The sequence below is a fragment of the Pelobates fuscus genome, chromosome 5, assembly GCF_036172605.1.
Source record: "Pelobates fuscus isolate aPelFus1 chromosome 5, aPelFus1.pri, whole genome shotgun sequence".
NCBI lineage: Eukaryota > Metazoa > Chordata > Amphibia > Anura > Pelobatidae > Pelobates > Pelobates fuscus.
Genome location: NC_086321.1, coordinates 69,949,456 through 69,963,731, shown reverse-complemented (window position 1 = coordinate 69,963,731; position 14,276 = coordinate 69,949,456). Strand labels below are relative to the sequence as shown.

Here is a 14,276-nt window from a genome sequence, read left to right as displayed (position 1 = left end):
TCAAGTATGCGGCCGGCACCGGGTAAGATGTAGGAACACACACCGCAGGAGGCCCACATGGAGCTCGGGAGGTGCAGGGAGCAGACGACCGGAGGACTTTTGTGGTGGGGTCCAATGGACAGTTTGTGCTCCTGAGTGCCGACAGAACTGTGGAGGGCCCGACCAGTGAGAGGAGATCGGCATGGGAATGAGGGAAGGAGGCCTGGCGCCCCAGGGACAGTGTGGTAGCAGTGTCATGAGAGACTCCCCCCAGGTGGCTCAGAGGATTGACAGGGCCACCTTGTTGATGTATAGCTCATATTTTTTTAATTCTAAGTTTGCATTTACTTCCTAAGGGGTTAACATAAATATGCAAGAGATCAATATAAATATGCAGGTCCTTCCTGAATGCAGGGAATAATACTCAAATCTCCACACTCATAAATGTTCATATATTGCATATGTTCTCTTCTAATCTATATAGATCTTTGTTAGGCAGCTTAGCCACCAGCAGACGATGCATACATGCAAGGGCCGCGCTGAGCATTGGAAATACGCTCGACAGATATGGGAGATCGAAAAGCACGAGTCATTTGTTCACGTTACCATTGCATAGTTCTGCAACCCGTCTGTAAGATAACCCGTCTCTATTTAACATATTTATAAAATGATCTTGAAATGGGCATTGAAAGCCATGTATCAGTGTTTGCAGATGACACAAAACTTTGTAAAGTAATAAAATGTGAGCAGGATATTGCCTTGCTGCAGAGGGATTTGGATAGATTGGGGGACTGGGCACTAAAATGGCAGATGAAATTTAACGTAGAAAAATGCAAAGTTATGCACTTTGGGGTTAAGAATGCACAAGCAATTTACACCCTAAATGGTAGTGAACTAGGGATAACCACACACGAGAAGGATTTGGGAATTGTTATAGACAACAAATTAGGTAGCAATATGCAATGTCAATCTGCCGTTGCTAAGGCCAGTAAGGTTTTGTCATGTATAAATAGGGGCATAAATTCTCGAGATGAAAATATAATTTTGCCTCTTTATAAATCGCTGGCAAGACCACACCTTGAATATGCTGTGCAATTTTGGGCACCTGTTCTAAAGAAAGATATCATGGCACTAGAAAAAGTGCAGAGACGAGCTACAAAATTGATAAAAGAAGTGGAGCATTTTAGTTATGAAAAAAGGTTAAAAAAAATGTAAATCTCTTGGAAAAACAGCGCCTGGGAGGGGATATGATAACATTATGCAAATATAGTCAGGGTCAGTACAAACCATTATCTGGAAATCTATTCATAAACAGGGCTATACATAGGACACAAGGTCACACATTTAGGCTTGAAGAAAGGAGATTTCATTTAAGGCAAAGAAAAGTTGTTTTTTTTTTTATAGTAGGAGCAATAAGGATATGGAATTATTTGCCTGAAGAGGTGGTTTTGTCAGAGTCACTACAGATGTTTAAACTGCAATTGGATAAATACTTACAAAAACATAACATACAGGGATATAATTTCTAATTAGTGGGGTAATAGCTGCTTGATCCAAGAAGACATCTGACTGCTATTTTGGGGTCAAGAAGGAATTTTTTCCTAGTTTGTGGCAAAATTGGAAGCGCTTCAGACTAGGTTTTTTGCCTTCTTTTGGATCAACAGCAACAACATATGTGTAGAAGGCTGAACTTGATGGACGAAAGTCTCTTCAGCTATGTAACTATGTAAGATATCATAAAACTAGGAGTCATGCAGGACGACAAATCGTTCACAATTCTTTTCTATTTTAATCTGTTTATGTATACTAAGTTTCTACCCATTTTTGATCACCTGATGCTGGTTCTTCATTATTAGGTTAGTTTAAAATGCTATACAACAGGCAACAGCAACCTAAGAATATAAATGCACTGTATGTTGTTGCTCCGGCATAAAAACACAGGTACATGCCATGTTACAGTACATTTTAGGATATGTCATTGCCAGACGATGCCTAACCAATGTAACACTTCTGCCGTACAAGATTACGGTAGCACGCCTTTAGGAGGTTATTTGAGTTTACATAACGTGCATATAGTTTTTTGCTCTACTATGCTAGCTTAACATGCTACAGGAATACATGGTTTATGCTATAATGCCCCTAGGGACCACAGATTTTGCATACATAATGACCAACTGCGGCACAGTAGGATATATACAGACACACTCACACTCAGCTCGTGGTTGGTTAAAATCAGCATAAGCTCGCCTACTCTGTTAGTACAAGCATAACAGCTATGTGTTAGTAAATAGCCACTAATCAAACCACAACGGGTTGAGTCTGTGCAATGCATTAGGCTGACACTGGTTAAATGCAACAGCTATACTGATCACTCACAATCAGATACTTTCAACCTAACGAGGGAACAATGTGATGGCAAGAAAGATGACAAAAAGAACACTCGAATATGATATATTAAATGTTGTAAAACAATTGACATGATTGATGAGCCTCTGTGCAGGCAACAACTAGTATATCCATTCATGCAGTGATAACCAGGCCTCTGCGCAGGCACTAACCCGCTTTAACAATAACACGTTTGCATTGGAATATGTTTTGAAACCAATAAACATATTTAAAACAAAAAGGTATGCCTAGTTATATACTGTAAGAATATCTGTACATACAATATCCATACTGTGATTGTGCTTTGTTTGTTTCTTTTTAAACATACAACACTTTATCTGTAAATGTGTTTGTTTTTTATGTTTTGTTTTATATTCAAATAAGAAATTGTTGGAATGTTTACAGAACACTCCCACCTAATTGTTAAGTTAAAAAAAATATACCCCATTGTATGCCAAAAAGTTAAGAGCATGGAACAAGTAATATTGTGTTGTGCACTATTCCAATTTAAAGGGTGCCTATCATGGTTCATTTCATTGTATCTCATTTGATACATTGTGCTAGTGAAATTGCTGGCTCCTGTCTGTTAGCAAGAGAACACACCTACAGGGTGGGTGTTCGCACGCAGGGCTTAATTTTGTATTTGCTTTCGTATTACACAGCCACGTTACATTGCTACTATAGTGCTGGGAATACAAAGTTATATTCGTAGTACTATTATTATTTATAAAGCGCCAACAAGTTCAGTAGCGCTGTACAATGGGTGGACTAACAGACACGTATTTGTAACGAGACGAGTTGGACACACAAGAACACAAGGACAGAGGGAATGAGGGCCCTGCTCAATGAGCTTACATGCTAGGGGGAGTGGGGTAATGTGACACAAAAGGTAAGGGTAGGGTAGAAAAGTAGGTTGCTAGGATAGTGTTAGTTGAAGGCTTAGTGTTTTGTTTTGATGACAGTTGTGGAATCGGGGTGCAAGGAGGGAAAGCTGTTCACCGTTTATTTGAAATGCTTTCCTAATGAAGTAAGTTTTCAGAGATTTTTTTGTAGGAATGGAGATTGGGTGAAAGTCTAACAGAGAGAGGAAGGGCGTTCCATATGAACGGTGCAGCCCTAGAAAAGTCTTTAAGGTGAGCATCAGAGGTAGGAGTACAAACAGAGGTTAAACGTAGGTCTCCGGCAGAGCGTAGGGGCCTAGATGGGACATATTTGTGTATTAATGAGTATAAGTAGGTCGGAGCAGCATTGTGTAGAGATTTCTAAGCAAGTATCAGGATCTTAAATTGAGTCCTAGATCTTACGGGAAGCCAATGTAGGGACTGACAAAGGTGGGAGGTGCGGGCGAAAAGGAAGATGGGCCTCACCGCCACATTCATTTTAGACTTTAACGGGGCAAGTTGGGAACACGTAAGACCACTGAGCTCCCCCTCGTGCCACCCTCCCTGCCCGCACTGTAAGGGTTAATAAACCATTACTGTACTTATCCGATTCCAGCACCGATCTCCCTCAGTGCTCTGACTCCATCACCCAGAAGGGGGCATATGCGCGGCGAGCGCTACAAGCGCATTATGTCCTCCCCATAGGAAAGCATTGCTGCAATGCTTTCCCATAGGGATTTTACCGACACTGGATGTCCTTATGCAGAGCGTGAGGGTGTCCAGAAGTCGCCTAACAAGCAAGAAGTGCCTTTAGTGGCTTCTATGATTGACAGTAACCCTGCCATATAATTATTGTAGTATCTCAGAAACTGCAATACTTAACATTGCAGGGTTAAGGAGCGAGGGACATTGCACCCAGGAAACTACAACGTGGTCTGGGTGTCTGTAGTGTCCCATTAATAATTGTTTAACCCCTTAATGACCAAACTTCTGGAATAAAAGGGAATCATGACATGTCACACGTCATGTGTCCTTAAGGGGTTAAGGGTTTAGATAAACACCCCTCTCTGTCTGAGAGATTTTGCGTTTTAGCTAAAATCAGCAAGGTAAATTTTTTGTGTTTAGTTTTAAATGTTCATAGGGATTTGGGATAAGCAACTTTTTCTTTGGTTTTAACAAGTGTGTTACTCTGTTCAATGAGCTGATATGCTGGCAAAGAAGCATCAACATCATCGGGAGGGGAGGCAATGCTGGAGAAGAGGTTGCTGCCCTGGAAGGAGGTGTAATGGTTGTGATGGCTCCTTTGAGCAGGTGGTAAGTGATTAAAGGTATGATGACCGGTTCACTTTAACATTCAAACTTTAAAGGCGACCATTAGTTTGTCACATGTGCCAGAACTTGTACCGCTAGCTGTCCCCTAGAGGGCGCCTGACCGACCTATCTAGTCTAGCCGCATCCTGTGATAGAGTTCCACGTGCGGCCCGGAGAGTCCGTCTTCCGTTTCCGGCTGAGAGTAAACATGGCAGCGCACCGGAGAAAACGTGGCTCCTCTCCCGGATCGGCGAAAACGAACAAAAAAGCCAAATTGCAGCAGCCCGAGCGCGTGCAGGAGGCGGCGGCTGACGAGTTTACCGTCCCGGCTCCCGTTTCTGAGGTATAGGAATAGTTTATCAGGAAGGGGGGCTGCCATGGCAGGAGCCGTGTGTGGGGAAGGAGCCTGCGAGCAGCTGGTCTCACTGTCTCCATGTGGGGAACCAGGTCGGAGCGCATGCTCTCTCATTATCTCTGATAATATATATTGTCATTTAATTTGGAGACTTGGTTTATGAATTTACCCAGAGCATCGATATCACACTGATTGCTTTATGCTGTAAGTCTGTGTTATAAGATGCAGTGTCTGCACAATAAATGATGTGTCAGTATGCGACAGAACATATTGTACTGAGTTCGAGTTATTGAATAGAATCTTGGACACCAGCGAACCTAAAACAAAACCCCCTTCTTTTTCTTGTGAAACGTTTATGATCTTGAGAGCAATGATGTAATCATGAAGGTGGTTTATTTAGTGGTGCTTTGCGGACATTGCATATCCAGCATTGTCTTGTCTACATCCTGGACTTATGGTATACCGTGTGACTAATGCACACATCCAAATAACGACATGCCTTTCAGCATTTCAAATGACAGACCAATGTCAATGTTCTGGCCCTTGACACAAGATTATTTTCATTCTGCATCTAAAGTCCCCGTTTTATGGCCAAGCTTAAAGGGACACTATAGTCACCTGAACAACTTTAGCTTAATGAAGCAGTTTTGGTGTATAGAACATGCCCCAGCAGTCTCACTGCTCAATCCTCTGCCATTTAGGAGTTAAATCCCTTTGTTTATGAACCCTAATCACACCTCCCTGCATGTGACTTGCACAGCCTTCCATAAACACTTCCTGTAAAGAACATCCCCTGCAATGTTAATAGCTTGCTAGACCCTACAAGAGGCTCCTGTATGTGATTAAAGTTCAATTTAGAGATTGAGATACAATTATTTAAGGTAAATTACATCTGTTTGAAAGTGAAACCAGTTTTTGTTTTTTTTTCATGCAGGCTCTGTCAATCATAGCCAGGGGAGGTGTGGCTAGGGCTGCATAAACAGAAACAAAGGGATTTAACTCCTAAATGACAGTGAATTGAGCAGTGGAATTGCAGGGGAATGATCTATACACTAAAACTGCTTTATTTAGCTAATGTAATTTAGGTGACTATAGTGTTCCTTTAATGACCGCTTCAGGGCTTGACTCAGTTTAACCAGTGTCACTGCAACATGGAATTACATGTTTTTGATCAACTAGTCCTTCCCCTCGAAAGATATAGACAAATCATTCCTTTCCAAGGGTTGCTCTCTCCATCACTAGTCACAAGAACATTCTATGTAGCAGAACAAAGTTACAAGAATGTTCTAATTAGTCATGTTACAAAATCTAAGATTTAAGTAATGAAGAGTGCACTACTTGGTTCTTTGATTGATCCTTGGCTGGCATACTTCATAATACCAACCAAAACTCTCACCGCTTTCTGTTTTATGGTCCCAACTGTATTCTTTGAAACCAACTTAGACCTGTTTATCTGAAAGAAGCCCTAAAAAAAGACCGTGACTCGTACACTCCTCGCTGGGTGTACAAGTCTTTTTTTTTTTTGCCATCAAAACCACTTATTAAAACGACAAAACTTATTGATGAAAACCGCTACGTCGCATTTTATAACTCGTCTTTTACTGAAGCTGGTGATGCCAGGCACCGTCACAAAACCATTTTAGCTTACGCAGTGTTCTTAGAGGGAAAAAAATAAACTTGGATCCCATAGTGTTTTGTAAATAGAAGTATTGGAAGACTTTGTGGTTTATAGTTCTTCAGTGCATGTACTGTAGACTTGATTTCTTTTTACTAGATAGACATTCAGGCAGAGAATTTCATTTTAACATGCTTTTACTCATTTTTAGGGGAAATGGAAGAACAAGGAACGAGTGCTAATTTTTTCTTCTCGTGGCATCAATTTCCGCACCAGACATCTCATGCAAGACCTAAGAACTCTCATGCCACATTCTAAAGCAGGTAGGAATGGTTATGGATTTGAGTACTATGGGTTAAGTCCCTCCATCTAATGTCAATTTATTTTTTAAGTAGTTTGACAAAAAAAATGACTAACAGAAAATTCCTGAAACCAAAAGCTCACTTATTGGGACTACCTAATGAGGGAGCTAATTTCTTTATTATCCATTAAAATATCTGGAAGCATTGTGGATGTAGGAGGATTTGACTTTGCTGAATCTCTGCAGCCCTTTAACTATAAATGGTTTGCTCTTAACTGTTTCTGTGGCACCGAAGTGACACGGGGAGCCTATATTCGTTCTGCAGCACCGAATGGGCTATAGGCATTGGGGCTGAATCCTCCATCGTTTGTATGCTTACTTGCTTTATGGCATAGTGTGAACATTTAAATGCATGTTTGTGTGGTTAAATTATGTGTAGAGGTAATGAGGTAAAATAAAGCCGTATGTCATTGCAAATTCATCACTTTCTGTAATCATTTTACACCCTTGTTACAACACAGATATTTGTATGTAAATATTTTTTTTTACACTTTTTAACATTCTTATTTCAGCTCTACATTCTTTAAGGCATTTTACCACTTTCAGGGTTATTCACCACAATGAGAATTGTTGGGAATTCAAAGTGAAATTTAATTGTGAGGCCAAAATAGCTGACTTGGAGAAATCTGAATTACAGTTTGAATTGCTGACAATTCTCGCTTTAGTGAATACTCCTGTTGGAACACCCAGGACTCTTAATGCATGTCTGTTGTTTACTTATTATGCAATTGTAAATGTGATGTTTTGTTTTCACATGAACAGATACCAAAATGGATCGTAAGGATAAACTGTTTGTTATAAATGAGGTAAGTGGGACTTGCTGCTTTGGTCTTTTTTATATTTAAACTCATTTTATAGAAACTATTTCTTAATGTTTCCGAGAATACTAATAATAATAATTGCACTTAAAATAATGAAAGTACACCAGTAAAGAATATTTTATTTTGTTTAAAACATAAGTCTATGTTCAGTACACTGTTCACACAGCATTTTAAACCACAAATATGACATATATATATATATATATATATATATATATATATATATATATATAAAATCGTACTGTGGGAAGTATAATATAAACATGCTTGTTCGCTTAAATGTGAATTATCAGGAATTCAGTGATTTTCAATTTTAGGCCACAGTTGCTGAAGATAGAAACATTCTTTTGTGGTTTTAGTTCATCTATTGTAGTCTAAAACTTGACGGTCACTCCTATCATTTCCCTTTACAGAATAACTGTATGTGTTTTCAATTTGGCCACTTTTGCTTAAAATATGTAATTTACTTTGAATTACAAAGTACCCAACAGTACAAAGTTTAGTGAAAAGCTCTATATAATAAAAGAGATGGAGGGGCTGTTGGTGATTGGACGTTGTACCAAACACTACATTTACATGCGAATTGTGATCATCAGTGCAGCACATTGGTGACTGTTGATACAAGATTTCTGCACAAATAATGTTTTTTTTCTAAACAATACGCTGTTGTTTTCATTTTTTAGACATGTTTGTAGAAGAATCAGATGTAGATTTTTATTTTCTATGTAAGGAAGCCTCTGTTCATATGCAAGCTGTCAACTTCAAGCAATCTGCATAAGCATTCCTTGTTGGCTTCAGACAAAGAAAGTAGAGATGTGTTTTTTTTTTTATTTTTTTTTAAATAGTCTGTTTTGAACTTAGAGATTTGGTTTACAGTACAATTCCCCGACAAATAATCACATTTGTTTACATTCCAATCTATGGAAACATTCACTAATTTAATGGTTCATATTCTGCGTAATAACTGGCTCAATTTTTTTGTACAGGTCTGCGAAATGAAAAACTGCAACAAATGCATATATTTTGAAGCCAAAAAGAAACAAGATCTGTATATGTGGTGAGTAAGATGTGTAGACCAGGCATGGGGAAATGTATACAAATTTGGGCTTAGTGCTGCTTGTGGCTTAACCGGCAACAATGCTCTATTGGTTTCCATGGTGATTTGTTCTACATTTAGAATTTTGATCTTTATCATTAAAGTGCTACCCACAGGGGTTACGCATCAAGAGCAGTTCTGGGTGTAATATCTTTCGGTCTTGTAAAAATGTCTGCAATGTTAATAAGATTTGACTAAAGCAACGCCATTTGTTTCTTCATTTTAGGCTGTCTAATTCTCCTCAAGGACCATCTGTAAAGTTCTTAGTTCAGAATAGTAAGTTGAACTTGGCTTATTGTTTTTATCCTTGTTAATATTGGGTTTGATGTGGCTGGGAGGGTGGGGGGGTATTGAAGTCTAATCACACATAAAGCTACTTGTGAAAATTCCTTTAAAAGCTAGTGGGGATTTGTGTACTGTGTCGGAATGCACAGAGCTAGAGGAATGCCTTGCACTTGAAGCTATAGAAGAAGCACACAGTAATATCACACTGAACATATGGCACTGCCTGCTGCTACTACTTCCTACACCGTTTGGCTTTTATTGGTTTTGTTCCTTGTTGCACTGTACTACTTGGGTAACCTGGAGCCATAGGCATCCAATAACTTTTCTATGTGGTTTTTGCAGTTCACACACTGGCAGAGTTGAAGATGACCGGAAATTGCCTGAAAGGATCTCGTCCTCTTCTCTCCTTCGATCAGGTTTGAATTAAAAATCTATTCCAAAATAGAAATCTTTCTGTTAAAATTTGTTGTTGGTTTTTGTTTTTCACTGGTTGTTTCTACTCGGATGACAAGTCTATTTCAAGTTTCTATATATGTCTTTAATCATGCAATGTGTTTTAATTGCAGGAGTTTGATCACCATCCACAGTATTCTTTGTTAAAGGAACTGTTTACACAGGTATTTTCTTATCATTCATTTGAGTGATGTTAATTTTTTTTTGTTATTGCTTGCATATATCCTGCATTAGTTTATTAAACCATTTGTATTTCACATGGTGCAATAATGTATTGATAACTGTTTAATAATAGAAATGGGTATAGAGACGGCGACCTACCTGAATGAATATCAATCATAATCTGTTCAAAACAGTGATATATAGCTAAAGTGTGTGAGTAGTATGATACAAATAGTAAAGATAAAGGGGGTGGGGGGGAAACTGTACAAATGGGTTGTTCATGACCTAATCTCTATGAACAGGATGACTGTAATTTGCTAAAGAGAATTTAGATTGTCAGTTCTGAAATGAATTTAGCCAAACTTCTGCAGAAATTTCAGATGTGTCAAAGAGAGCTTCACCCCCTCCCTCTTTGTGTATATTAAATATATTTCTTGTCATAACTCACTGTTTAGAAGTGCATGCACACAGGTCACAGGCTACTTTGTTAAATTAGAGATAGTATGCTGTTTAGCAAAGCCAGTTTAGTTTAACACATTTCTTGGTTTTCTCATTGTTAAATATTTCTTCATTCATACAGATTTTTGGAACCCCAAGATACCATCCAAAAAGCCAGCCTTTTGTGGACCATGTGTTCAGCTTCTCCATAGTTGACAACAGGATCTGGTTTAGAAATTACCAGGTGGGTTTAGCTGGATTGTATTGTACTGCTCTGTTAGACTCAATTACACTTTCACTACTGGGATATCTTCACTTGGCAGAGAAAGTCCCTATTTGTTTTCTCTCATATGCCAAAAATGCATAGGACTCTATCCACAAGAAAGGACCATAGATTTACGTTTCTGTTGTTGTTTGAACCTTGTAAACCAGATTGTATCCGTGAACAAGCAGATGGTTTTACATGCATTGACGGCTAATTGGGCTTGGGGCTGGTTGTTCTCGTTAAAACATTTTGTGTACTGAAGTGGTGTTTAGTAAGGAATGTGGTGTTTATATACATATCTATCTGTCCATATAAACAATACGGAATGATTTTACCCTCTACATTTTATTGTCCATTTAACTGCCTTCCTCTAATGAAAGACATAAGGAATTATATAGAAACTACGGTAATTGTAGTGTTTATTGGTATTTATTTTTTCCATTGATATCTGTCACTTTAAGATGCTTTGTAAAATGGTGTTATCTTGCTGTGTGTGTGTATAAAAAGTTAGTCTTAAAATTTCAAGTTTATTTGCTAGTGGAGAGTGGAAGGTTTGTGCCCTGCACAGCGTAACCACTTTCATTAAACTTTTTTTTTTTTCTACATTTTGTTCAGATTATAGAAGAAGATGCCTCTCTAGTGGAAATTGGACCCCGCTTTGTCCTAAATCCCATTAAGATTTTTCAAGGAAGCTTTGGTGGGCCGACGTTATTTGAGAATCCTCACTATCAGTCTCCTAACATGGTAATGCATTGCTCCTTTGTATACTGAAACGGCAAACACTGTAAATTACTGGGAGATTCCATGGGTTGGGGGTGCTCAGGGGGACTTGACTTTTTCCAGGTCCTCATGACTGATGTAATAACCTGTGGGTTCCGGTCATGATTTGCTCCAGTGGTTTAATTTGTACCACCCAAAAAGAGCATTCTAACACCATGCACTTGACTGTTGTCCAGAAACGACTCCATACTGGCCCACTTTACAATTCACACACAAATTGGACAGATGTGTCCCCCAGGGTTTTAGATCAGAAACAGGAAGTACATTGAATTAAACATTTTAATATTTTTTCCATCAACCACCAAACCAGGCTTTTATTATTTTATATTGTGTTTTGGATGGAGATTTAGGGTCACTGTGTGTAATGAAAACTCATAAATGTGTTTAAACTCCGATATCTGCCTCCCCTCCTACCATTCTTAATTTTCTGCTTTTAACCAAGCCTCCTCATATTCAGCTTTGTCTGTAGCTTAAATGCATATATTTTTATACCTGTTGCCCATTTATCCATCACTCCCTCGTTATGTTCACTGTTTGCTGTTTCTCCACTTTACGAATTACACTTTTCTTCCTCTGCTTCACTGTATGTATCCACCCCGTTTTACCTTCCATTTCCAGTATGTATTTCTTACGGATTTTGGTTCCCTATAGCTTCTTTATGCATGCTTCACATTTTTAACTGTCCCCCTTTTAATACATACTCCCTTCTCCTCTTTAGGATGATCTTCTTTGTTCTATTTTCCCCTCTATGCATACTCCCATTCGGGCAGTACTTTCAATCTGGGATAATGATGAAATGTTCATTTTGCATTATTGAGGCGGCTAAAAAGAGGTCTCTCCTGGATAGTGTCCAGAGACTCTTTTTGTATCAGGTTTAGAGTATCTTCTTAGCGCTCTCTAGCATTCCTGAGCTTATCAAATAAGCCGTGTTTTATTGGGCCAACAAGGGTTTCTTGGAGTTATAGTTCATTTGGCAGCTTACTTCTGGAGAAAGCTAGCCGCCGAATCACAAAACCCCAAATCCTTAGAGAAAGCATCATTTACTGCAGAATTTTGGTGCTAAAACGAGAAACACTACAAGTTGAGATGGAGGTGCAGAAAAGGTGCGCTCACGGAGGAAAAACTAATACTGTATTCAATCATTAAAAAATGCTGCATTAAAATAAAAAAAAAAATAAAAGCTTAAACTGAAATGTAACCTACACATTATTTTTGAAGATTTAGTTATATGTATGAAAAAACCCTCCTGTATGTTAAGTCTATGTTTTCTCTTGTGGTTCTCAAGACCTTTTTAACCATAAGTTAATTTTGTTCCATTACAGCATCGGCGCCTTATCCGGTTAGCTACAGCTGCGAAGGTGAGAGAGAGGCAGCAAGTGAAGGAATTGCAGAAGCTAAAGAAGAAGGACGAAGTATCCATTGTGCCGCCTGATCCCACGGCGGACGTCTTTTACACACCAGCCGAAATAAAGCCACAGCCGGTAGAGACACAGCCACCTCAGCCGAAGCCAAGCGTTAAAAGAAAAGACAAGCAATTCAAACGCCAAAGAATGGCTAAAAAACGCAACTGAACTGTGGGGAGAGGAAAGAGATTTATTTAGTACAAAGCAGATTAACCATGGCGGTCAATTTGTTGTTTGTTCATCCTAAGACTTTTGTTGATGGTCCAATTAAGGGTTGCGGGCTTCTGTTGCCCACCTGTGATTTACAGGTTTCAGAGTCTAGAAAGTCTTTTATACAAATAAACCAAATAACAAAAACAAGCCACTTGTAATGTGAGGAATTCTCGTCTTGCGACCAGCTCATGCAGAACTCTCACCTCTCTGTATGCTTCATATGTAAGAAGCAGAACTATTTTGTTCTTACCTTAACCCTATGATTACTGCTACAAGTGCATTCAATGTTTGGTGCATAGTAAGTTCTTTTTGTGATAAGCTTATTCAAATACAGGTATACACTAAAAATATCCACGTTCTCCTACCCGACCAGGAAGTTGTTTCGGGCATATTCTATCCCTTTTGTGTTGTTGGGTTACTTGGCAATACATTGTAAAAGAACAATGTCGTTCAAATACATTTTGTTAAGTTTATAATATGTAGGATATAATTATGGAGGCTGCTCTTATCAGCCTCTGATTTTGTATATTTTAACTGACTCCATAAAGTTTAAAGGAGCACTATACGGTCAGGAACATAAACTTATTCCGGACCCTATAGTGTTAAACCCACCATTTAGTTGGCTTCCTCCTCCCACCACCCATTGTCCCCTTAAAATGAATTTAAACTTACCTTATTTCCAGCTCTGCCCAGGTCCGTCGACGCTGAACTGAAAGCATAGTTGACTTAGAGAATTTTTCCAGCTGGTCTATTTTGACCTTTAATTTGAAATTCACTTTGAACTCTCACATTAGTGAATAACTATGTTGGTTTCAATACTATATTCGTTTTATACTATACTTTCACATTTAAATTGATGGGAGTAATGTGATTGGATATGTAGTCATGCACCTATGCTTTTCCTAGCAGGCTGATTTATTTATCTGAGATTATTTCAGGACTTACAGGGAAACTGCAGACCCCTATTGGAAGGCTGCTGATAAGAGATCTTCAGCTTTTGCTAGATGTTTTAGATAGGTTCACAATAAAAGAAAAAAATTGAGTGCATGTTTTTAAAGGGGGTATATGTACTAAACAGTACATTTTATTTTTTATTTGGGCAGTGGAGTGTTTACCTAAAAGGGTTATTAACCAAACTGAAGTGACACGAGTGGCAAATTCTAAGCAGGAGGGGGACCAATGTCAGGGAGGGCAGGCAGAGGGGAGGACTTGGGAGGCACAGAGCTCTTCTTCTATTGGAAGCCTATGTCCAGCATGCTGGTGCTAGATGTTCAATACACACATCAGCCAACTGGAACTCTGGTGGAGTTACACATCTGGAGGGGTTAGACTTTGTGCAGCATTTCATAATGAAATACTGCACATAGATTCCAGGCACCATGACCTTTTCAAACCACTTCAGTGGTCATGGTGCTTGGTGTAACCCTTTAAGGGCTGGCTATAGTTTTTTGTTTAGTTTATGGTAGTTTGAAT

At 38.9% G+C, this 14,276-nt stretch overlaps 1 protein-coding gene across 1 annotated transcript; it reads left to right on the top strand.

Annotated features, from left to right (window-relative positions):
* The first annotated feature begins 4,720 nt into the window (after positions 1-4,720).
* On the top strand, positions 4,721-12,954 carry BRIX1 (biogenesis of ribosomes BRX1). The gene is made up of 10 exons (XM_063456844.1): positions 4,721-4,899; positions 6,738-6,849; positions 7,650-7,693; positions 8,695-8,765; positions 9,031-9,080; positions 9,432-9,505; positions 9,656-9,706; positions 10,285-10,386; positions 11,023-11,151; positions 12,510-12,954. Exons 1-10 carry the CDS (start codon positions 4,765-4,767, stop codon positions 12,756-12,758), a joined length of 1,017 nt encoding a protein of 338 aa, XP_063312914.1. The 5' UTR covers positions 4,721-4,764; the 3' UTR covers positions 12,759-12,954.
* Positions 12,955-14,276: the final 1,322 nt, after the last annotated feature.